Genomic DNA, 23,453 nt, shown 5'->3' on the forward strand with positions numbered 1-23,453 from the left:
ACACATTGTTCACATTATGTTATATGCGCCATAAGTTAGAATATTTTTTGTTAATAGTTACACTATTGTCTATTGTTGTACCTGTAAAGATAGTTGTAAGTGTGGAAATAAATAATAATAATAATAAAAAATAAAAAGTTTTTATGTCCCCGAGCAACGCGTACACCAAGTTTCATTAGTATAATATTACACAGGTTACGACGCCACTCCGGTCTCAACTCCGTTCCTCCCAACAGTCTACTGATATGTTGAAGCCATTCATGTCGCGTTTACAGGAATCCTTGAAACGGAGTACGGATCAACCAACCGGTTTTATTAGCTTCGGCAATCTGTCCGAGCATGACTTCAGGTGGCAATCTGTCAGGGTCCATTCTATGAACGTGTCCAAGCTAACGGAGTCGTCTGTTTCAGCAGAGCCGTTATGCAGCTGCATTTGGCCTTTGTAAAAACAGCTTCATTCGTTACCCGATCTTTCTAAGTTACTCCTAATATGGTTCGGAGATAACGCATGTGAAATGCGTTTAGGTGACGCTCTTGCTTGGATTAGGTTAGTCCAAAAAAAAAAAAAAAGTTAGTCCACAAGAAGCGTACAGCAGGATATTAAAGGCACAGACTTGATAAACGTGAACCTTGGTGGACATGGTAAGTCAGTTGTTAGTCCAAACTCGTTTAGAGAGTTTGCCGAAATGTGTATTGCCACCAAGCAAATAAAATAAAACTATACTTTCTTTTATGTTCTATTATTAACGGCTTTATGTTATTCTTTTATATCTAAAAGCAGCTTCTAAAACTTGTGACTAAAACGAAAACCTAACGAAAAGTAAAATAAATCAGTGAAAATCTTATTTGTACTCATAGGCTCACGCATAGCGATTTGTATTATAATTGTTACGACGGCAATTATTTGAGGCCTTGTTGGAGAATTTAACAACTGGAGTCGCCTTTTAGAGCTTACCCTTGCCAATGGTCATGTGTATTGTATGGACTGACGTTTATCTGACAAGGCTATTTGTACGTTACGTACAAAAAGTCATACATTTGACGTGCCCCTTCCCCGCAAAAAAAAATACAAAGAAGACGTCTCCAGTTGTTATAACCTCCAAGTTTGTAGCTATTGTCAAAATATTATATTTATTTCTAATAAAGATTTAAAATCAATAAGCTACCAATAATGGATAACGGACCGTATTTATGCGGTCAATAACAAACGGCAAAATACGATCGTATATTATTCCGGCATCTAAAGGGTTCATTCTATCTTTGTGGAGGCGTCCATCCATTCGTCTTGTGCGACAAGGGGTCTCGATTGAATGTATGGCGCGCGAACAGTATTTACTAAAGCTAATAGAATCAATGATCACGATAAAAACTCTTCTCCTTGTGTGTGTAATGGAAGTGGACCAGTCGAATAATGAAATTAATGAATTCTTAGTACTTATATCCCCAGTTATCCGATTTCCCAGTGTTTATAAATTCATCCATTTGGAGCAATAATAATTAGTCTACAAATAATGGGTATATAATTATGCTGATCATCTATCTTAGGTTTCCAAAGAGGCATCAGATATTTCAGAGATTAAGTTACAGTGTAAAGGTTATATTAATTTTTGGCCTTTCTTAATTGTTATAGAGAAACCTTTTAGCCTCTTAACGTAAAAAAAAATAACGAAAAGTCGTAGAATTGAAAAAATGCTGTAAGTATAATTTTGTTTAGTTTTAGTCGAATATTGATAGTTTATGTGACTGCTACATACTGTTGTCATAGTGTTGTGTTCCTGCCGGTAAGTAAGGTTGCCAGAGCTCAACGAGGGGGGGGAGGGTTTAGGGTCGGCAACGCGCATGTAACTCCTCTGGAGTTGCAGGCGTACATAGGCTACGGAGACTGCTTACCATCAGGCGGGCCGTATGCTTGTTTGCCACCGACGTAGTATAAAAATATAACTATGTAGTAGGTACATAGTACACAATGAAAGGCATTAAAATATAACTTCGGCTTTATGAGATGAACGAAGTGAGTTTAATAATAGGATCACACAAGTTTTTTAATGCGTAATAAATTAATTATATACAGTTGCATATATACACTGTTTTATCTACACACACATTATAAGCTCTTTTTGATGTGTACAGAAACCGCACGTCGTAACACTACGACGTTGCTCTATCGTGGTTATCATGTAGCGTCTCTGAAATATCGGTCGCTCATTATACACTGATACTTGATCGCTCAGTTTTACGAAAATGGTGCGATAGTTGCTTTCTAAATAACAAAACAAACTTATTTTTGCGGCAAGATAAACTGAGAATTGATATGACACACTAGGAAATCACGTCATTATTCACGTCACGGTCAGTTACCTACTCTTTATAGTTCTATACGATTTATAAAATAGAAAGTGTGTCTAAAAATAACTGCTATCTACGTTTTTCTATTAACGTTCTGTATTGGTGTGAAATAATTTATTTTTAATACAGTCAACAATACCATTTTCATAGATAATAATTTTGTTTTAGCAAAACAGTAGTTAATCTTTATGCCGGCCATAATTTGCGGTTTTTGAACGCATCATAGAGGCTTTATGATGTGTGAGTAGATAAACTTAACTAGTGATCTAATTCAAATGTCAATAATGGCATCTTATGAATTCACACTTACATTTTAAAGCGGTAATGGAATAACGTGTTTTCTTATTTATATACATTATACGCATGGAGACCTTACTCATCTGAGAACCAGGGAGGCGGCGGCAATATGGAAAGTATGGATATAACGAAAAATACGCATTAATGAAAATGTGTCGTGGACGTCGTGGTAATGTTGTTACTAAAATGATACGCATTAATGAAAATGTGTCGTGGTAACGCTGTTACTAAAATGATACGCATTAATGAAAATTTGGCGTGGTAACGATGTTGCTAAGATGGGACGCATTAATGGAAATGTGGCGTGGTAACGCTGTTGCTAGGTTGGTACGCATTTCATGAAAATGTGGCATGGTAACGCTGTTACTAAGATGGTACGAATTAATGAAAATTTGGCGTGGTAACGCTGTTGGTAAGATGGTACACATTAATGAAAATGTGGCGTGGTAAGGCTGTTGCTAGGTTGGTACGCATTTCATGAAAATGTGGCGTCGTAACGCTGTTACTAAGTTTGTATGAAATCAGATTTTTGCTCGTAATTTTTACATCTTTTTGATTATAAATACATTGTACATTGTGTTTTGTTAAAGAAATAAAAATCCGTTATATTTCGTGAGTCTGTTTTCACCACCATAAGCTAGAAATTATGACGATTAATTCCAGGTCTGTTTCAATTGTCATTTGTATATGGTCCAGTATTTTCTGGGCCGAATTGCTTAACAAAATTGACGGCCTCCTTTAGGTATGTTTAGCCACAATAATCAAAGACAAAACAATTGTAAAAAGATATCGGTTATACTTATTATTGAAGCATGGAAAATAAAGTCGTTAGAACACCTCACTTTTACAGCTCCAATTGGCGAATAGAAAGGCGTGACTTAAATAATATCTAAGTAAAAACACTGATACTTTAAAAAAAATTGTACGTATTTATTTATCGTACTAAATAACTTATTATATACACATTACAGTAACAGCGTCTTAAAGGCTAGATATTAGTAGATATTATTCCTCTTTGATTTCGTCTGCCGTATTCGTCTGAGGTTGCTCTATGGTCACAGTTTTGTTAACCCTTCTCCTTGCGTGGCGGCCGCCTCTGAATCGAGCCGGTTCTTCAACGCCCTCTGATGATATCTGCAATAAATAACAAAATTAATAGGAATATTAATTAAAGGGGTAGAGTAATGAACTAAAAATAAAAGAAAAACCATCGAGTACATGTTACAAAGAATTATCAATTTCGATGCATTTTAATAATTTTGCAGTAAAATATTTATTGAAAATAGAATGGAAGAAAAATACAATCGGGATTGGGAGTAATATATAAACCAAACTAGTTTTTATAACATTTGTAATTTCGTTACCTGAACCTTTTTTCTAGCTGGGACATTGTTTTCCAGGAACTTGTTTACAGCGCCAAGCGTATTAATGGGTATCTATAAAAAGATTGGAAAATATATTAAATGTTTACCTATACATATTTTTACTCAATGTTCAGTACCTTATTCGCATGCTCAAACGGAGTTGCTCGTTCTAATGAACGGCTTCCTAGTCTAGTGACCCTGCCTACTAAGCAGGAGGTCCCGGGTTCAAATCCTGGTACGGGAATTTATTTGTGTGTTTATCACAAATATTTGTACCTGCGTTATGTATGTTTTCTACATATATAATTATTTACGAATATTTATATTATATATATGTCGCAGGCAAATTGTAATATTCGGCGTTTTACAAACGGCGTCGTCATTTAACACACGTGAAAAAAATGCCGAAGACAAATTGTAAAAAGTCCGCATTTCGTAAAGAGCTTATGACATTAATAGCGCCGTTTGCAATATGCCGCGGCATTTTGGTCAAATTAGTTCTTTAATTTACCATGCGTGGCGCTGCACATCAAAACAATGAAAAACGCTGGTGTATCCATCAAATCTGGAATTTGTCGGCGTCTGTTCTCCCTCTGCGCCTCCGATTTTGCAATTGCTCTCTAGGGGTAGAACAGACGAGACCACATAGATAGTGGGATGGTCTGATTCGGTTTTGGGTGACCTGGATATTTTGGTGGCCTTGCGAATGGTGTTGTGGTATAAAGTTAATATATTTTTTAAAACAGCAAACTATGGTCACTCTTAGACAGCCATCATGTTTACGTCAGCAATTTGCATGACGTTTCACGTTTGTAAAATGACGAAGTCGTTTGTAAAAGGCGGAATCTTATAATTTGACTGCGATATATATCATCTAGTTAGTAGGTACTCACAAGTTACACAACACAAGCATTCTTGAGCTTACTGATGGATGGCTGGCTTATGTAAAATAGTCATATAATATTTATTTATTTATTTAATGACAAAAAATATCAGCCTGCAAAAATATATCCAGCTTTTCGGTGAAGGAAAACATCGTGAGGAAACCTGCATACATCTGCGAAGAAATTCAAAGGTGTATGGGAAGTCCCCAATCCGCATTGGGCTAGCGTGGGGACTATAGCCGGAGCCCTCTCGCGCATGAGAGGAGGCCTGTGCCCAGCAGTGGGACGTATATAGGCTGAATTATAATTTTTTTATTTTAATTATTTTATTTAATGAAGGCAAAATTGATTCTATTTTTTTATTTGCCCTCTAATAACTACGTCTATTAAAATATTAATTAATTATTTCTGAGGAATTATTTATTTAATTAACGCCAAATAATAATGAATATCTAGTCGTGCACAATTTTACAAAATTGTACAATTTATGCGTAACGTTTCTGTCAAAGGCAAACAATCAGAAGCTACATTTGTAAATTATAGAGGGTTTGATTATTGGGGTTTAATAAGGGTACTTAATTTTTACGGTCGAATACCGGACGGACTTTAATTGTCAACTTAAGCATTTACGGTTGAAGCTAATTTGTTTGTTCGTGTTCAATACTTGGACCCTGGTTTGAGATAAAGATATAGTTTAATAATTCAAGTAGGCATATTACAATGCGCTTATGAACGTCAAACAAAGCTAGCTGAGCTTAGTTATAGTAGAGCCCAACTGGGGAAGTACCTCCTTACAGAAAACCGCAGCCAAACAACACTAGACTCTACTCATAGTGTTGTTTGTCGGCCGGTGAGTAAGGCTGTCAGAGCTCAACGAGGGTGCAGAGGGTTATGGTTGGCAACGCGCATGGTACATTTCTCTAGAGTGGTAGGCGTCCGAAGGCTACGGAGTCTGCTTACCATCAGTCAGGCCGTATTCTTGTTTGCGACCGACGGTATAAAAAAAATCTGTGAAACGTCCAATCCAAATACGTCACACCCATTACTTTATGAGTCCAAATTCCAAAGTTATATTTTTTTATATACACTGGAGAAACAGTGCTGAAGCGAATCTCCGTCAGATCTTAGCCAATAACTCACTAGCAAATAAGTCAATAGCACAGAATCGAGCTAGATGGCGTGCTCTCATTTCGGAAGCCTCTTTGGATCATTGAGCCACAATAAATAGTCAATTTAGAGTTGTTACGCGTAGTAGAGCAGATTTATACTTACAGTACTTACATGGCCATCCAGACATTGGCAGCAATTGCAGCAAACCATCACTAATTCCGCTAGAAACCGCAACCACGGTGCCCAAAGCATAACGTAGCAAATTCCCTCAACTCATGTACCAACACCAGCATTCAGAGTAAACCACTACTAATTATCTTCTGCTCCTTTACTTGTTGTTAAGTTTTAGTTTCGGGTACGGTCGGTCTCGAAACTCGCTCTTCATACAATTTAGCACTTTGTCACAGAGCGAGTAATGACTAATGAGTATGTACACACGGTGTAACACGAGGAACCCGAATGATTTTAACCACGCACTTTTAAGGCCAAAAGAAGGAAAAAAAATGAGTTCATGTGAATTTCGCCAAAAAAAATTTTTTTTTGTTTCATTTCAAAAATGTAATGCATTACGTACATAAAAAGTAAATGTTATTGTTAAAACTGGCACTTAAATAGTACATTACGATACAAGTGCGAAAAATAGGAAATTCGAAACGAGTGGCGATAAATTAAAACACGACCGAAGGGAGTGTTTTAAATCGACACGAGTTGCGAATTACCTATTCGCACATGTATCGTACAACGTTTTACAGTACATATGGCCCTTTAAATGTTCGACACAGTAACATAATATGCTACTTCTCGCACTAGTGCTATAAAGTAGCCCCATATGTACTGTAAATGTTTATTTTTCTGTTTTTCGTAAAACTTTTCAAAGTGTTATTTGTCATTTTCTGACATCTATCAATAAGGTTATTTATATGGAGTGTGGAATTGAGAGGAGTGGCATCTCTTATGGTAGAACTGTTGCAAAAGTGTCCAGCTGTCAGCTATAAATAATAGTGCCAAATCTCTCCAGAGTAGCGCTAGAGCTAAGAACCTAGGCGTTATTGACGGAGTGAATTGCGCTGTCTATGATTTGATTTTTTTGATTAAGTACTCTAGGTATTGTAGCGCCACCTATTTAAAGTTTTTTGATGACACTTTTTGGTACATGGAGATTTCGTTCCTTATCTCCACCTTCCGTAGTTATGGAATATGGAAGGTGGAGTTAAGGAAATAAATCTCCATGTACCATAAATTGTCATCAAAAAACCTTAAATAGGTGGCGCTACAATACCTAGAAAACTTGAAAAAAAAAATACATATCATAGACAGCGCACTTCACTCCGTCAATAACGCCTAGGTTCTTAGCTACTCTAGCGCTACTCTCTGGGGAGATTTGGGACTATTGTTTATAGCTGACAGCTGGACACTTTTCTACCATAAGAGATTTCACTCCTCTTAAATCCACACTCCATAGTTATTTATATTACGCCCCATAGCGTCGTCGCCATCAAAAAGGTGTTTTGCATTAAATAACAATACGCAGATGTTTTTTTATTGATTAACTCTGAAACTGGCGAAACTAGGCGAATTCCAGAAAATAAAATGTCATTTTAGTCATTAAATGTGGTCAGGAATACACTGTTAAAATCTATCGTGTTCCTCGTGTTACACCACATATGTATTTTAGTAAGTGATAAGTTGCTTGTACGTCCAGCAACTTTCGATGCCATTCAAATAACTACAACTTTTACATTTTTATATTGTCCCGAATACAGCTCTTTTCTTCCGTCGGCAACTTTAATCCGGAAAATAATTTCATGAACCCATGAAACGCTTCTGATTCTTTTGAATATAATATAGCGAATTCAAAAAAATTCGTTGAAAAAAATTACGTGCCACTGTAGGGCGCAGGGCGTTTTACGGGTTAATGGAATTGTAGGGACGGCGTCCTACATTCGCCTAAGATTCGATGATAAATGATAATTAAATAAATAATATATTAATTTAGCTTTTCCGTTATACGCAATGTGCATTTTTAGTTAATAGCATACGTAACGGTAGCTGTTTATTATGACATTTATGACCGTTACGCAGCGGATTACGTGAGCAAATAACTCGCGAATGCGGCGCGGCGCGGCGCGATGGCCCAACGGCATTCGCGTTCACAACGAGATCGCCCATGTAGGACACTTCCATAGGTATCAAAGGATTGAATTCACCCGCGCCACGCTGCTTCGCGTTCGCGAGTTATTCGCTCACGTCAGCCGCTGCGTTAAAGGGATCAGCTTGTAAAAGCATTGTTGTCGGCACTTGCCTGTTCACTGTTGTGTTAATCTCTCTTTGGTTTATTTCTTTGTCATTATCCAAATATTGTTAACTTTAGGTTATAAACTAATTTGTAGCCAGCGTGGGAAACGTTAAGATTCACCATGTGCCAAACCGACCGATAACGGTTTCGAACCCTAACCACATGGCGAACCTTAACTTTAAGCTTGGGCGAATGTAGGACGCAGTCTCTACAAAGTTTTTACCTTTTCTGTATAAAATACAACGAGACAACCCCTACTAAGGTTTGTGGGTAAAATCGTTTTTAAGTGTTAGTGATGGAATACAAGTAAATAAAATAATGTTATGAAAATAAAGTTGATATGCTTACAGTCTGTTGGTGTGTTTTTTTCCACAGACTGAACAATATCAAAATAATAAAACTAAAATCAAAACAAGAATGCATGCAGGACTCAAAAAAAATCTTAAACCGTCTTTCTTGAAATTTAATCTCTGCTAGGTATATACTTTAAACATAATTCAAAACTGCTTCTTTAAGTTAGGAAGTCGTAATAGGATTAGGCAATCTAATTTGTGTGGACCTTTAATGTTGCAGTTAGATATTATTGGGCCGCTAGTAAAATACACATCTGTTCTTTTTTTGTCTAAATTAGCAAACAACTGTTTAAACAGTTGATTATAAAAATGAGTATATCTCGTTATTATTGTAATTACACAAACCCATTCTGTTAGATGTGTACCTACTATTTAAATAGTGTTATGTTTTATCTCTTTAAATTAAAGAACGTAAAACCACCCAAATATATTTGTGTGAAAATCCGGCCCTGTTTTTTACCTGCTCTTCGAGAAACATAACATTGCTTCCTTGGCGCTAGCTAGCCGTGCGCTCGCATTACCAGTGCAAGCGAGGTCTTCGAATACGTATCTTTGTTTCGGATCGCAGTGTCACAAGTTAAGCTGGTTTGAGAGCGTTTAGTCGCCTACCTTAGACGCACCAATAGAGATCAGACAGCTATTTTGTTAGAATTCTGTATTAGTTCATAATGAATCTTATTCCGTGCTCAATAGAGTAGTAATTCAATAAACGCTACCTATGCGGCCTGACCATTTTTTCATAGTGGCACGCGCCTTTGCGGTTTTTAAACAATAGATAAGACGATAATCCGTAGAAACTCACGGAGAAAAATAGAAACTATGACAGTTCTTAAAACTGTCTTCTAAGCAGCGAGCAGCGGGAAACAATACTATTAAAGGCATGCTTATGATTCGAATGCATTGGGTATTCTTCTCCGGGATTTGAATACGAGGTGCCTACCGCGTAAAACTAAAATTGGAATTTCTTTATCTGCCTATCTGCCTGTCTATCGCTCGAATATACGAATGCTAGAGTGGGAGATAACGAACTTTCGATATTAGGTTTTCGCGGTACGCCCTCTGCTATCAATATCCGAAAAAATAATTTGCAACCCGTTCGAAACTTGTGACTCCGAAACTCCCAATGTGTGGACTTAACAGAACTGTTGATTAAATGTAATGCTAAGTTACTCCAGCTTATTAAAATGTAAATGTATTTACGTAATGTGAAGAAACGGCAAACGTGCAAGTTAGTATGAAAGTGAACGGAAAATTAAATGATAATGAACTTACAGCGAAAATGTCATCAATGAGTTTGGATGCATCCGGTGTCTGTATGGACACTTGGGTCTGTTTAGATGAATCTGATGATAGACCATCATGCTTCGGTGATTCTGAGGAAATTAATAATAAGGTTAAATTATGTAAGAAGAAAATTACACACTATCTTAAAGTATGATAATAAACTTATTTAAAGCTACCTAATTGTGTGGAGTACCTTTATAAATCTTATATAAAATCTTAAAAGCACATTACATAAGAAATATCTTAACAAGCTCACACAGTTTAAAGTGGGGAAGATTTCTGTTTTATCTTTAACTACAGCGCAATAAGAAGGCCTGCGCATTTATTTGGTCGAAGATAGACTACTCTCTATATTAAGATATAAATGTATTTATGTAGCTGCGATTTATGTAAGAATGTGCGAGTATAACCCATCAGCTATTTTGAGAATATCATTTATCATCTTAAGAAGTCAGTTAAATCCATGCCGGCTTCCGTTCCAGGGATTACTCGTATAAAAATAAAACGCAATAAATGCTGTAAGATAAAAATATCATCAAAATTACGAGCGGAAAGAGCCGCTGGGGATCTTTGCTCCCTGCCTCTTATACTGCCTTATCTTGGACATAAAATGCGGCTATAAATAATTTTTAGTAAAAATTAGAAAACGCTAAGCTGCTTGCTTCTGTTTTGCAAGAAGTTTGTGTTATGTTTTTAGGGTTACTTACCAAAATGTAAAAAGAACCGTTATGATGTTTTTCTATGAAGATTACGATGAACAATGCATATATACGTAGAGCAGTAGAATTTCATTAACATCGAAATAATACTTTTAAAAATAATACTTTTAGACTGCATGGTTTTCTTATCTCTTATATGGATCAGAGGGCCTACCGCCAACCACGTTCGATGTGTTGCCTCACTGTCACACTTGCGTTCGAATTTACAAGTGCGATGCAAGTCTAATCAAAAGACTGTCAATAGAATGTTATTCTAACTGATAATATCTGGAGACCGATTTTTGATTTCGAGCACTCGATTTCGTCACTCGAAAATCTGTGGATAACGGCAAAATGCTATTTTTTTTAATACGAGCGATAGAAATTAGGAATCGGGTGGTATTGATCACTCGTTTTCAATTCCATTAAGAGAATTTAAATACCTAATAGTAGAGATATTATTGAACAAAATACACGAAATCGAGTGGTCGAAATTAAACAATCGGCCCCCTGCTCCGCATAAGGCATAAATAATATGAGAATATTATTATGTATACTTTATTATCTTAGCTTTTCTATAAAACACATATAAAAATACACTGTTTAGATTCAATAGAAACCCGCACCTGCGCCCGCTTGCACCGACGCCGACTTTTGGACAGAAACGCTGGTGCTCCCGGCTGTGTTTCCCAGGAAATTCCCCACCGCTTTCAAAGTAGAAATCGGAATCTGTGAACGTTAAAAAATTAGGTGGAATACAAAAAAATATACACAAATAAAGAAGAAATAATGTTTATAGCTTTGTTCCCGAAAGTAAAAGTTACATATCTGCTGTAATTTATGGCACCTAACTGTAAGCGTTTGTTTCGCCGATTTCCTTAAATTTTGGGAGCGGAAAGGACATGTACCTACTCGTAAATTGTATGTCCCAGTAGGCGATTATAATGGATCTTTTTCAGCTATCTTCGGAGTAATGAAGCGAGAAGGGATAGGTATGTAATCTGTTTGCTCATTATCTTAGCCGATTTACCGTGAATGAAGGGATACGTTTTTGTTAATATCAGAAATTTAAATTTCCTGTAAATATTCACGTAGTTAAAAGATAACGACATATTAAGCTAGATACGGCATCTAAAACGTTACAAAAGTAAATTTAGGTCGTTTTAAAATATGACTTACGTTGAATATATCAGCAAAGAATTGCGGATTCCTTTGAAAATTAACTTGCTTGGTGTAAGAGACTTGTTGATTACCACCATGGGCAACGGCGGCATCAGCACCAGCACTGGCATAATTCTCTACTCCAACGTCAATCCTCTTTTCAATTGGAGGAGGAGGAGGTAACGCCCCAGCTCCACCTATGTATCCGTGGACTGACACCTTGTTATGAAAACGATGTGGCTTCTTGTGGTAGATGTGTTTTTCTACAATCACGGGCTGTTCATGGTAAACATGCTTCTCCACCACTACTGGTTGAGGCTGGACGAAGTGTTTTTCAACGACCACCGGCGGAGGTTGTTCAACGCGTACCTGCAAACAATCTTAATTCAAATTACGTCAGTCTATTTTTTATAATCATTTTAGTGGCTTCGACAAACATTATGTGTGGGAACTATTGTCCATGTCAATAATAAAATATTTGTTCGTTTGAAGTATCTCCTTAACAAACCCGCTGTGGGTAGTCAAACAAGCGGTTCCACTTTAATTATGAAAAGTATTGTTAGCACAGTCTCGGTGGTTTTAATGGAATATTATTTTAGGTGGATTTATTTTAATTTCTACTTCATTTTGCAGGTAAAGTAGAAAATGGTAGGTAATGAAAATGATTGTGTCGTACGGAGTCAAAGCTGTCTGGAAGCTTCTGGTGCAATTATATTTCATCCTTTTAAAAACAAACCTTTTGTACTTTCATAAAACCAGACTGTTGCGGAAAGTGAAATATGGGCTGTCTGAACACTTCTGGAACTCTAAACAAAGATCTAAACATTCCGTCAAAATTAAAAAATGATCTAGAATTACTGCGAAATAACTCTGGTTCCCCCATGTTACTCACTTCCTTAACTTTAGTCTTGGATTTTACAACGGTATTAGTTAAAGGTACAACGGGCGATGCAGCATTGAAATCGAATTCAGTGTGCACTTTTTTGTCGACGTGACTGATGGGTTGCTCAACGGCTCCAGACGAAACCCCGAATGACTTGCTGCTTGAGTAGGTAAATCCTGATGATCCTGTAGCACCAGATTCACCACCCTGAAATAAAAATACATATTTCGTACAATAACAGGTAAGACCCTAAATCAAGAATTAAAACATAATATTAGCTATGTAGATGAAATCAGTTTTAAAATAATGTACTTATTAAAAAATATATAAGCACCAGACCTCGGACAGGGTGAGCTGTTTTAAGAGTTTGCATAATATGGACATACCTACGTAGTCATTCAATGGCAGATGTGATGTAATTGAATAACGAATTAAATTATTCTATTTAGATCTTTACATAACTAGCAAAACAAATTAATTGTATAGCAAGCCTCTTTAAATGATAAGCATATTATTTTATAAGCTGGTCTTCGTCTGCTTCTGTCAGTCAGAAATTAGAAGACGTCATAGCTAGAAACCCAGACTTAGATCTGTTTAGGGACTATGCTGAAAAAATTTCGGAAGGAACAGATGTGGACGGTATTTTAATGTACAACTTCACTCCGCTCACTTCAGTGGAAGTAGAAAGGTCTTTTTCCATCTATAAGTGGATATTAAACTCAAGAAGAAGTGCGTTGAAAATTGAAAATCTAGAAAAAATTATAGTTCTTTATTACAATAACCAATAACAAAGAAAAATTTGAATAAATAAATAATACTTACTCGTTTTGTACATAATGCACTGTCATTTTTGTTTAATTATTATTCATGAATTCTTTTTAATATTTCATCTTGAGGCATATCTATATTAACATCTACACTTGACATTAATGACGTAAAAATGGCTCACTCTGTCCGAGGTCTGATAAGCACAGAAACCAAATTAAAAGGTATGTGTTTTTGTGCAATTCAAATCAATTCGTGATCCTACTACTAATATCAGAAATATATACTTTATAACGCCTCGGCTTTCAGAGTACGAACGCCGAAGGCAAGAAGGTTAATCACACTGAAGTTTGAATATAACAGCATCATTTAAGTTTTGTCTCTGCTAGATAATTTTCTTGAACTTAGCTATTAAACTAAGGCTTTAGGCGAGAGATAGAAAAAAATGGAAAGGGATGGAAGAGGCCTTTGCCAAATGGCATACAGACCAAACCGATGTTGTCTGAAATAGTAAATTTTATGTCAAACTAAATATACAATAAGAAATGTGCAATTTAAACTTGAAAATGTAAAAACTATCTGAATAAAAGGCTTATATTATTATAAGGCTTATTATAGAAGAAGAAGATGGTTGACTATGCTAATATTTGATATTAGTATAGTCAACGTAGTAAACTAATTTGTAGGGTTCTGTAGTCAACTATGGAAACTCTTGTTGCGTAATCATTATAGAGCTAGAAAACTGCGATTGGCATGGATAAGTAAATCAATTCTGCCGACAAAGTGGTAAAATAAAAACTGAAAAAAATATTTTTAGGGTACCTGTACTATAGTCTGTATCTTTAGGTATTTAAAAAAAGGTAAACAAAATCTATCCTCAAATGGCTTCTTAAGGCAGTTGAGGGTAGATGAAAACATTACATGATCAAATAATGTAGGTTTAAAGTCAGGTCGTTCAGTGACAGATCCAGGCGGTTTTGTATTTGGTTGGTTAACCAATAAATATTAAAACTACCCGAAAATGTACAAATTGTTTGTTTACCTTTTTTTAAATACCTAAAGATACAGACTATAGACGTAAAGTGGAAATAAAGTTTTTATCGCTTAAAGCCTATGATGTCGGGTGTCGGGTGAAAGATGATAGGGTCTTCAACATTTTTGATAGGGTGATTATCTGCCGAAATAATCGCTCCGAATGAAAAAAAAAGTACTAGTAGCTAATTAAATAACAAATGTTTATGTTATTTACATTTTGTTGACTTTATTCTTCGTTAGTCACTAAACCACATTTTTCGCTAGTCACCAAAATTAGGTAATGCTATACTTTCGAGGTAAGTACCCAGCAAAATATTTGTATGCAAAGTTGATAAAACAATAATTTTGCTCATTGTAAGTTCTTGAGATATTTGTAAAGAGTGCTTACCAAGCCAGCAGCAGCATTGCGATTGCCAGCGGAAGCTCCAGCGAACCCAATGCCACCAGATTTCTCGACATCGGCGCCTCCGGCGAGCCCCGCGGCGGCTTTCACGTTGCCTCCGGCTGTAGCGCCAGCGTATAAGCCACCTGATAATAAACGTCATAATCAACAAAACAGTTTCTTTCGTAGAGCGTAGCTGGACAAAGTTGGCACTAACCGTAAAATATTTTAAAAGGTTTTAATGTTTAAAATGTAATTAATTCGTAAGTGTTTTGGTTACGAATTAATGACATTTTAAAAACTATTATTATTTATTCAAAACCATACACAGTAAAACACTGTATGTGGTTTTGAATAAATAAATTAAATTAAATAAAGAAAAACTGGCGTATGAGAAACATAGCACGATTCTCTCTTATTAGTTGATTATATGTGATGATCAGTGGCAGTTGGCAACGATGATTGTGGCAAATGATGAAGACAACTATTTCCATCGTATTTCAAGTATTGAATTTCCATTAGTAACTATTTTTATATAAGATAAAACAGAACTTTGCTGATACTTTATGCAGTCGAATTTGAAAATATATAAGAATAATTACCAATTATTTCATGATTAAAGTCATACACATATATACTTGTCATTTTTTATCTGTCAAGCGTATTCTAATTTTACGATACGATACGATTAAGTTGCCTGACAGCGATTGTAAACCTAATGGTTAAAAAATTTAATTCTATGACAGTATAGTCAGCATCAAAAGTAGCGGATCAAACAAGGTGTTAAAAGTATCTACCATTCTGTAACAGCTTAACAAAAAGTGATCGTTCTATATGTAGAACAATTAAGACTATAAATGATATACTTTTGAACGTAAATTTGAGAGATTTATCTATATTTGGAAAAGTTATCCGGAATATCAGATACTTTTGGCGCGTTGTTTCATCCGCTACTATTGATGCTGACTGTACAAGACACGCCTAGGATAGGGATAATTGGCACGCTATGTTAGAAGCCAATTTAAGTAGATTTCTACAGGGTTATGATGACAATGTACGAATTATTTTAATTACTTACATAAAGTGGTCATACATTTAATTCCAGCCACCGTTGCGTACTTGCCTGTAATGTAATCTAAGTAACTGTCTTCGTTTGTATCTTAGCCATTATTAAACCGAGGTGACTTTTAATTACTATTCTTGTACCTACCACTATTGTCTTCTTAAGAGTCTAGGTCAGAAATATTAAAATTGCTTTGATACTATTTATTCTCTTCTCCAAACAACTGGATATTTTTCATGGATGTGTGCGGTTCTTTAAAAGAAATCTAGATAATAGGATCTATTATCTATGTGTGTTATACAAATTCAAATAAGTTTTAATGCTTATAGGGTGGTTCACTGTTAAGTCAAATCAAGTTGTTTTTTCTTGTCTTAGAACAGTCAAAACGATTAGCGACTACGAAATCAGGTTCATCCTTGTTTTTTTCAATCGATTTTGTGCTAACGCTATCGAATTAAATTGTACTACTTTTTACTATATGTACTACTTTTTTTGGGACAATAAATTACTTTTTTTTCCCACAGAGTAAGGCTTCAAGAAGACTAGACAACCTATCCACCTACCTACTATAATTACTCGCTTCTCTTTATGTATGGATTATAATATACATATTTTTATACTAAATGTAATATTCAAATAAAGTTCAATATATTTTTAATCTGCATAACGAATAAGTAAAGCACATAACTCATCGGAACCGGATTGCCAAGTATAAATGTTCATTAATTAATCTCTGCAATTAATCTAAGCGGTGCGCCTGTTCATTTACAAGCGTCATTCACCTTCCATTTATTTAAACGTGTTATTTTTCTACGATATCTATTTTTATGAGCACTTGTTGTTAGACTTGTAATTAGATATATGATAATATATCTACGTTCAGAAAAATGATTATGTATGTTGGAAATACTCGTATATATCATGAGTGAACAAAGCAATGGTAGATTTTTTTTTGAACAATTAAATAATTATATTTGTCTCATTCATTTATATAGTTCTCTTTGGAGACTTACGGCCCGATTCGTAGAATGAGATACGAAAAAGATAAGTTCTGGTTTAGAAAACTTCCCATTTAGATATCGTTTGTATGTCGTATAATTGACAGAAGAAGCTCGAATCGGGCAACCAATGTCACTATGACGTTAGAAATATCGTAGATAAATGTTATTGGGATCACAGTGGAATCGACATAAACGTCAATTTTGACATATCGTTCAGTTATGGATCTTTTAAAGATCTTTCCAAGATCTTAAGCGTGTCTGAATCAGTCTTCGAATCGGGCCGAAAAACGAATTAATTGCAAGCGCTTACCAAACATCAGATCCTGACAACTTAATAGACCGTGACAACGTGACAAGGTAAGAATAATATAATATAATTTATCTACACACATATCATAAACCCTCTATGATGCCTTCAAAATCCGTATATTTCTTATCTGTGATGATGTTGTAATTGCTTCATAACTACATCAAAATCGATTTGGTTATACATTCAAATTTGTAATATCTCTGAATAAAAAACAATTCGATTTGACCTCTATTCTAATATCAATCGAGATGCCTTTTTGTTCGAAATGAAATGTCAATTGCATACAATTTTAACATATCTCGCATTTTAGTTTATATCGAATGATACGGAAATAAGCCCCCGACTCTAGTTTGTCTCTGAATTAAAAAAAAACTACGAATGCGTGACATGCGTGAAAAAAGTTTTAATTTACCGCCATTTGACGTACAGTTTATCTTTTAATTCGTTTTAAGTATAAAATAAATATGTTTCGTGGGTTTTTAAAGTAACCATAGCAAAAGTTTCGTGTAAAATGAGCGATAAAAATATTTCGGTGACACCACCACATCCGTGAGGTCCGCCAAGAGAGCAACGATGCTCCGATGTTGGCTGTAATTTGGGTTAGTGAATATATCATAGAAAGTTTATAATATGTGTGTAGATAAAAAAGTGTGATCCTATTAAGAATAAGAAACTCACTTCGTTCGTTTCTTAAATCCACACTCGTGTATTTTGCATTTTATTATGTAGCAGTCACATAAACTACTATTACAAGCCACGTACAAGTCATTATAATGTTTACGGAACTTACGTGAGAGTCCTTTAGTAAATTCCATTTCTCACATAACATAATTATCTACCTGACAATACCAGTAAATTCCTTTGGGAGACTGAATGACATTAGCAATATACGTATCGGGTGTTCAAATGATTAGTTTCTAGTTTCGAATTAGAGAAACTAATTTAGTTTAATAAATGTAAGATAATATGCTGTCGTAATTTGTAACTAGAACTCACTAATTATTTATTACTCTTAATGGATTTCAATATAATTATAGTGTTGATTTATAATTTTAACCTTAATTAAAATAAAATTTCGTAACAATATTCATTAGGGCTTCATACTCGTAATATCCTTGAGTGATTAACTTATCCGATGTATCAGTTACCTAAATAAATGTTAGTTTCGTAAAACAAGAAAAAGTGCCACGTTTGCTGTAAGACATGTATAAAAATTACGCTGTAACTCACATTGGTGCATTTGTTACAATAGAACTATCTGTTGCTATTGTGTTAAACGTATCGTGACACGAATCAAATTGATTTGTTAAAAAAATATTGTAAAAAATCCAAATTCAGCGACGTCGCTAGTATTACGCAGACTATTTTATTAGTCAATTGTAAACTCTGATTACAACTCTTATTTACAAGCTATATTTGACATCTACTGCAGGCGCTAATATAAAGTTTTATTACAGAACCCCTAGTGTAAATTTATTCGATATCGTGACGTGAGATACGCGTTAGCATTAAGTCTCATTTTGTATGGGATTTAGAAACAGCGCGCCAAGCGGGACGTTTTGGGAACTCAAAATCCCATGCAAAATGAGACTAAACGCAAACGCGTACTTCACGTTTCGCTATCGAATAAATTTGTTTGTGTGTAATTTCTAAGGGGTTCAGATCATTTATTATTTCGTATACCGTGAGTATTGTTTCAAATTGTTTCCTAATACGTGGAACCACGTTTCGGCGAGAAGTTATGGGTCACACTAAGAAGTAGATGTACCTAAGTTTACTAAATTACATCCCGTACTCTGCGCCTTAGGCACAAGAGATCCCTTAAAGGGATAAGTTTGCCTTTGTCTTTATAGTATTCTCTCTATGTTACTGCTTACTATAATTATAATTAAAATATTGGGAAATAACTCAAAAGCTTCATTAGCTATAAAGCTGATACCTAAATCAATAACTCACTGAATCTTTGGAATTAAACAACATGGCACTTTTCGTTGTGATTATATTATGAATCGAAATATCCTTTTACAGTACATATGGTGCTACTTTATCGCACTAGTGCGAAAATTAGCATATTACGTTACTGTGTCGAACATTTAAACGACCATATGTACTGTAAAACGTTGTACGTTACATGTGCGAATAGGTAATTCGCAACTCGTGTCGATTTAAAACACTCCCTTCGGTCGTGTTTTAATTTATCGCCACTTGTTTCGAATTTCCTATTTTTCGCACTTGTATCGTAATGTACTATTTCATTCTATTGGAAGTGTTAGATCCTAGTATCCTACTGTGCTTGCGTCTAGTATCTTTTTTCATTTTCACAATTCTGAAATCAAAATCTACCTAATTGTGTGAATCTGCCGTGCAAAACTCAATTCTTAAAGATCGTTTTTAGGGTTCTGTACCCAAAGGGTAAAACGGGACCCTATTACTAAGACTCCGCTGTCCGTCCGTCCATCTATCCGTCCGTACCAGGATGTATCTCATGAATAGTTAGACAGTTGAAATTTTCACAAATGATGTATTACTGTTGCTGCTATAACAACAAATACTAAAAGTACGGAACCCTCGGTGGGCGAGTCCGACTCGCACTAGTCCGGTTTTTTAATTACTATTTCATCTTACAGGACAACCTGACGTAAACTGGACAATATGATGAATGTCGCAAATAAGGGGAATTACGAGTAAATGTATTGTATCTATTTGTGTTAGTTCTTAAATGCACATACAGTTGTCAGCTAAGCTTAGGGAGAGGTGTTAGATCGGACGTAGTGAAGACCCGGTGAAGCGCAAGTACTATGATGTTGATGAAGAGACATTACCTCCGCTTCCGCCACCGCCGGCTCCTCCGCCTAGCCCAGCGGCCGCCGCTTGCCCGTGAGGAGTGCCGGCCTCGGCGAACAGCCCGCCGGCTCCACCGTTACCTAAACAAATTATTTTTTTATTAAGAACAGCAGTTATAAAATAAATACAAGCTGTTAACCTTAACAACCTTCAGTAAATGGCATTATGTGGCGCAATTTGTTTTATGCATGATCGTGCTACCGCCCTATTAGCATCGAGACATATAGGTAGTTTGAAGATGTAACATAAAAGTTCACATTTTCCCCCGCTGTGCGCTATTGCCACTTCTACTTCTCTTTCTTTAGTCTCCCATCAAGAGCTTCGCAAATAGTATGGTTCGGGAAATATCATCTTACCTCTTCTTATTTTATAAATCACAAATAAAATCGTATGGAAGTTTACAGTCTATATATTTTTTAAATTGCGTCTTAAGAAATTATGGTGCCCTTACGTTGATATAGATAGGTAGGTAGGTAGTAGTATAAGTAGAGGGTGATTAGGATACTTGCCTAAGAAGGAGAGTTAAGCCATATTTAAAAATTCAGAGCGATTCAGACTTTAGAGCGAACTAAACGGTAACGCAGCTTACTGAGTTAGAGGTTACTCATAATTATAATAACTTCTCAGGTACGCCAATTTATAATTATATTATTATAAATAATAAATATTTATTGAAGATAACACTTAATTACACAACAACATAATACATATAAAACTTAAAATCTAAATCTAAAAATAAATAAAAATAATCTTAAAATAAATAATTAAAAACTATCCCCCTGCGGCATGGTGCCGTAGATGCTAGCAGCATTTCCTCGTTGAAAATACAACATGCAAAATACAAATAAATAAAAATTTGTTACAATTTGTTAGATGTTTGAATTGCTCCCACGCCGCCGGTAAATATGCATAACATGTACCACCAAATTACATAACATGATAACAATGCGTAAGTTTTGTTACAATTTGTGATAAAATTGTATACAACAAATGTTATATAACGTTATATAACATTTTATAACACCAATGTGGGAGCACCTTAACGTTATTTAAAAATGTGCACATGTGACAACTATCGATATCGTCTTGCTGCAATTTTTACAGGGCTGCCGAAAATGGGAGTGTATTTTTATTGAATTTTTTTAATGTCAAGTTATAAATAGTAGTAAATAGTTTTTCACCACACCAACGGTAAATACCCTCTTGATTGACCAAAACCTAATGAGAAAAGAAAACTAATCAGATGCAAATTTTTAAGTTGTTACCTTATGTTAGCTGGTAAAATTAAATTTTAAATAATGATTATGGATGATATATTTTTTATTTCGTTCATTTGGATTTGATTTGTTTTTTTTTTTGTATTTCATAGTTAGTACTTTCCTTGCGTTGGTGTGGTAGAAAAAACTGTGTTTCACTCGGAGGCAAATTTTGCTTAACCCTCGTGCCTTGAAACCCTCGCAAAAAATCCAAAGATTCCACTTCTCAAACCACTCGTTACGCTTGTGGTTCAGTTTTGGACTCTTTCGCTTGCTCGGGTATCAATATTAGCACGATCGGTTAAACAACAACTTTGCCCCCTTGTCAAACAAATAACAATTTTTCACAGCATACTACTTTAATTAATAGCGCCATCTACAAAAATGATGAGTCATGCTGCGTTGTGTGGAGATTATACGTATGTATACATATTTAGGAACCTCCTCGTAATTAAACTTTAAAATAAATTGTTAAAATTGAGGCGCGTGGCTATACTTGTTGCTGGTATCTTTTGCTCCCAAATTAGAGACAACTTTCCGGAAAAAGATTTTTAACTTTATAAATTCAGGAGTTATTGCGTTGTTCAGTTTTTGTTTGCGAAGATGTTTACAACGATTTCTATGATGCTTGTACATCGCTAACCGATTTATACTTTAATCACTGAAGCCTTCTTAAATAACTTTATTCCTAACTATACCGAATTTAATATTAAATATGAAGCCATATTTATAATATTAATTTTGTTAAATGTTTGCTGTAACGCAAGATTTTACAGAGGTTTTAGTAATAAAATTATTTATGTTTAGATTGATATAGATCGTGTCATTCACGACGACGCGTGCCTTGGCTCGTACTGTCTTGTTATTAAAGGTTAGATTTAAGAAACCTACGCGTCATTGTGGAAAACACGAACTATATCAAATTGGTGTTGGTAGGCACTTACTAATATAATTATATTACGTCATACACGTTATATGTGGATACGTCTTGCGCATTACATTACACGAATTTTCTGCATAATTGTCTGCATTGTAATATTTAAACATCATTACAAAATATGAAAGCAAGCGTGGTAGATTATCCTTTTGTCTTATATTAGGTATACCATCTGAATTTAGCTTCGAATAAGGTATTAGGTATGGCGCGACACCATAGAATGGGCGGCTTTAATATTTTTTCCCCATAGCGTTTTCGTGCTGAGTAAGAGGAATCGATTAAAACGCGACACGAACGACCTTAATTTGAACTCTTGATAAGGTTTATGAATAATCAATCTTTGTGATCCTAACAGCAGGCACACAACGATTTAACAAATAAGATACCAACATAAAATAATAATATTACAAGTGTACATGGGTCTCTCGCTCTTACTGATTCCCATTGATACGAGAGAGATGGACTAAGATTGCTATAATGTTGATATCGTGTTTTTAGAATCAGTATACATACTCGTACCTACTTGCATTAATAATTTCAGATTTGTAAAATATGACAGGTTTAATTTAATTTTAGAATAACCGTGTCGCTTTGAACTCAGTAGATATTATTATGTACCTACTTATTTTGTCGTTCGTTACAGTACGTATTTTTTGTGCAATTTTTGCTCAGAATTGAGCGTGTACGAACGAAGAAAAACAATGAAAAGAACTTACATATTAATGAAGATGTTTATTATATCACAAATTAAGAAGAACTTGTATTCATTAAATGTTTAACTAGGCAACTCGCTAACATTTTTAAGTTCCAAAGTTTTTATATTCAAAACTTAAACTATGCCCATTATTTTGATGTCATGTGGAACGAATTTGCTGTAAAATTAATTTTGTATTTTTTAAGGGGACCATGACACATACATACAGCTTAACCTTCGTCCTATTAATTATATGGAGATTTTTCTGCCAACAAATCACGTTGTGGTTTGATGAACTTTCATCAAACCACAACGTGATTTGTCAGGATGTAATTTTCGGAACAAATATTTTCTTCTTCATATTTGAAAATAGAAATATGTAGAAATAATGTCAAATTGTCTTGATACAATTTTCTAAAAGGTTTTATGAGGTTTATGGCATGAAATAGAGGAACAAATAATCTCTTGATATTCAAGCTGACTCTGCGGC

General features: G+C 35.1%; 1 protein-coding gene across 1 annotated transcript in view; it reads right to left on the reverse strand.

Moving 5' to 3' along the window:
• Window positions 1-3,549: 3,549 nt before the first annotated feature.
• The window catches only part of LOC133522848 (uncharacterized), a 49,572-nt gene continuing 29,668 nt past the window's right edge, over window positions 3,550-23,453 (reverse strand). The window contains exons 4-11 of the mRNA XM_061858312.1: window positions 20,055-20,156; window positions 14,865-15,004; window positions 12,686-12,883; window positions 11,812-12,162; window positions 11,259-11,361; window positions 9,923-10,023; window positions 4,008-4,079; window positions 3,550-3,777 (exon numbers count right to left, since the gene is read on the reverse strand). Of these exons, the coding sequence (XP_061714296.1) occupies window positions 3,649-3,777; window positions 4,008-4,079; window positions 9,923-10,023; window positions 11,259-11,361; window positions 11,812-12,162; window positions 12,686-12,883; window positions 14,865-15,004; window positions 20,055-20,156 (1,196 nt within the window). The 3' untranslated portion in view covers window positions 3,550-3,648. The remainder of the gene's footprint in view (window positions 3,778-4,007; window positions 4,080-9,922; window positions 10,024-11,258; window positions 11,362-11,811; window positions 12,163-12,685; window positions 12,884-14,864; window positions 15,005-20,054; window positions 20,157-23,453) is intronic.

Source organism: Cydia pomonella, chromosome 11 (genome assembly GCF_033807575.1).
Source record: "Cydia pomonella isolate Wapato2018A chromosome 11, ilCydPomo1, whole genome shotgun sequence".
NCBI lineage: Eukaryota > Metazoa > Arthropoda > Insecta > Lepidoptera > Tortricidae > Cydia > Cydia pomonella.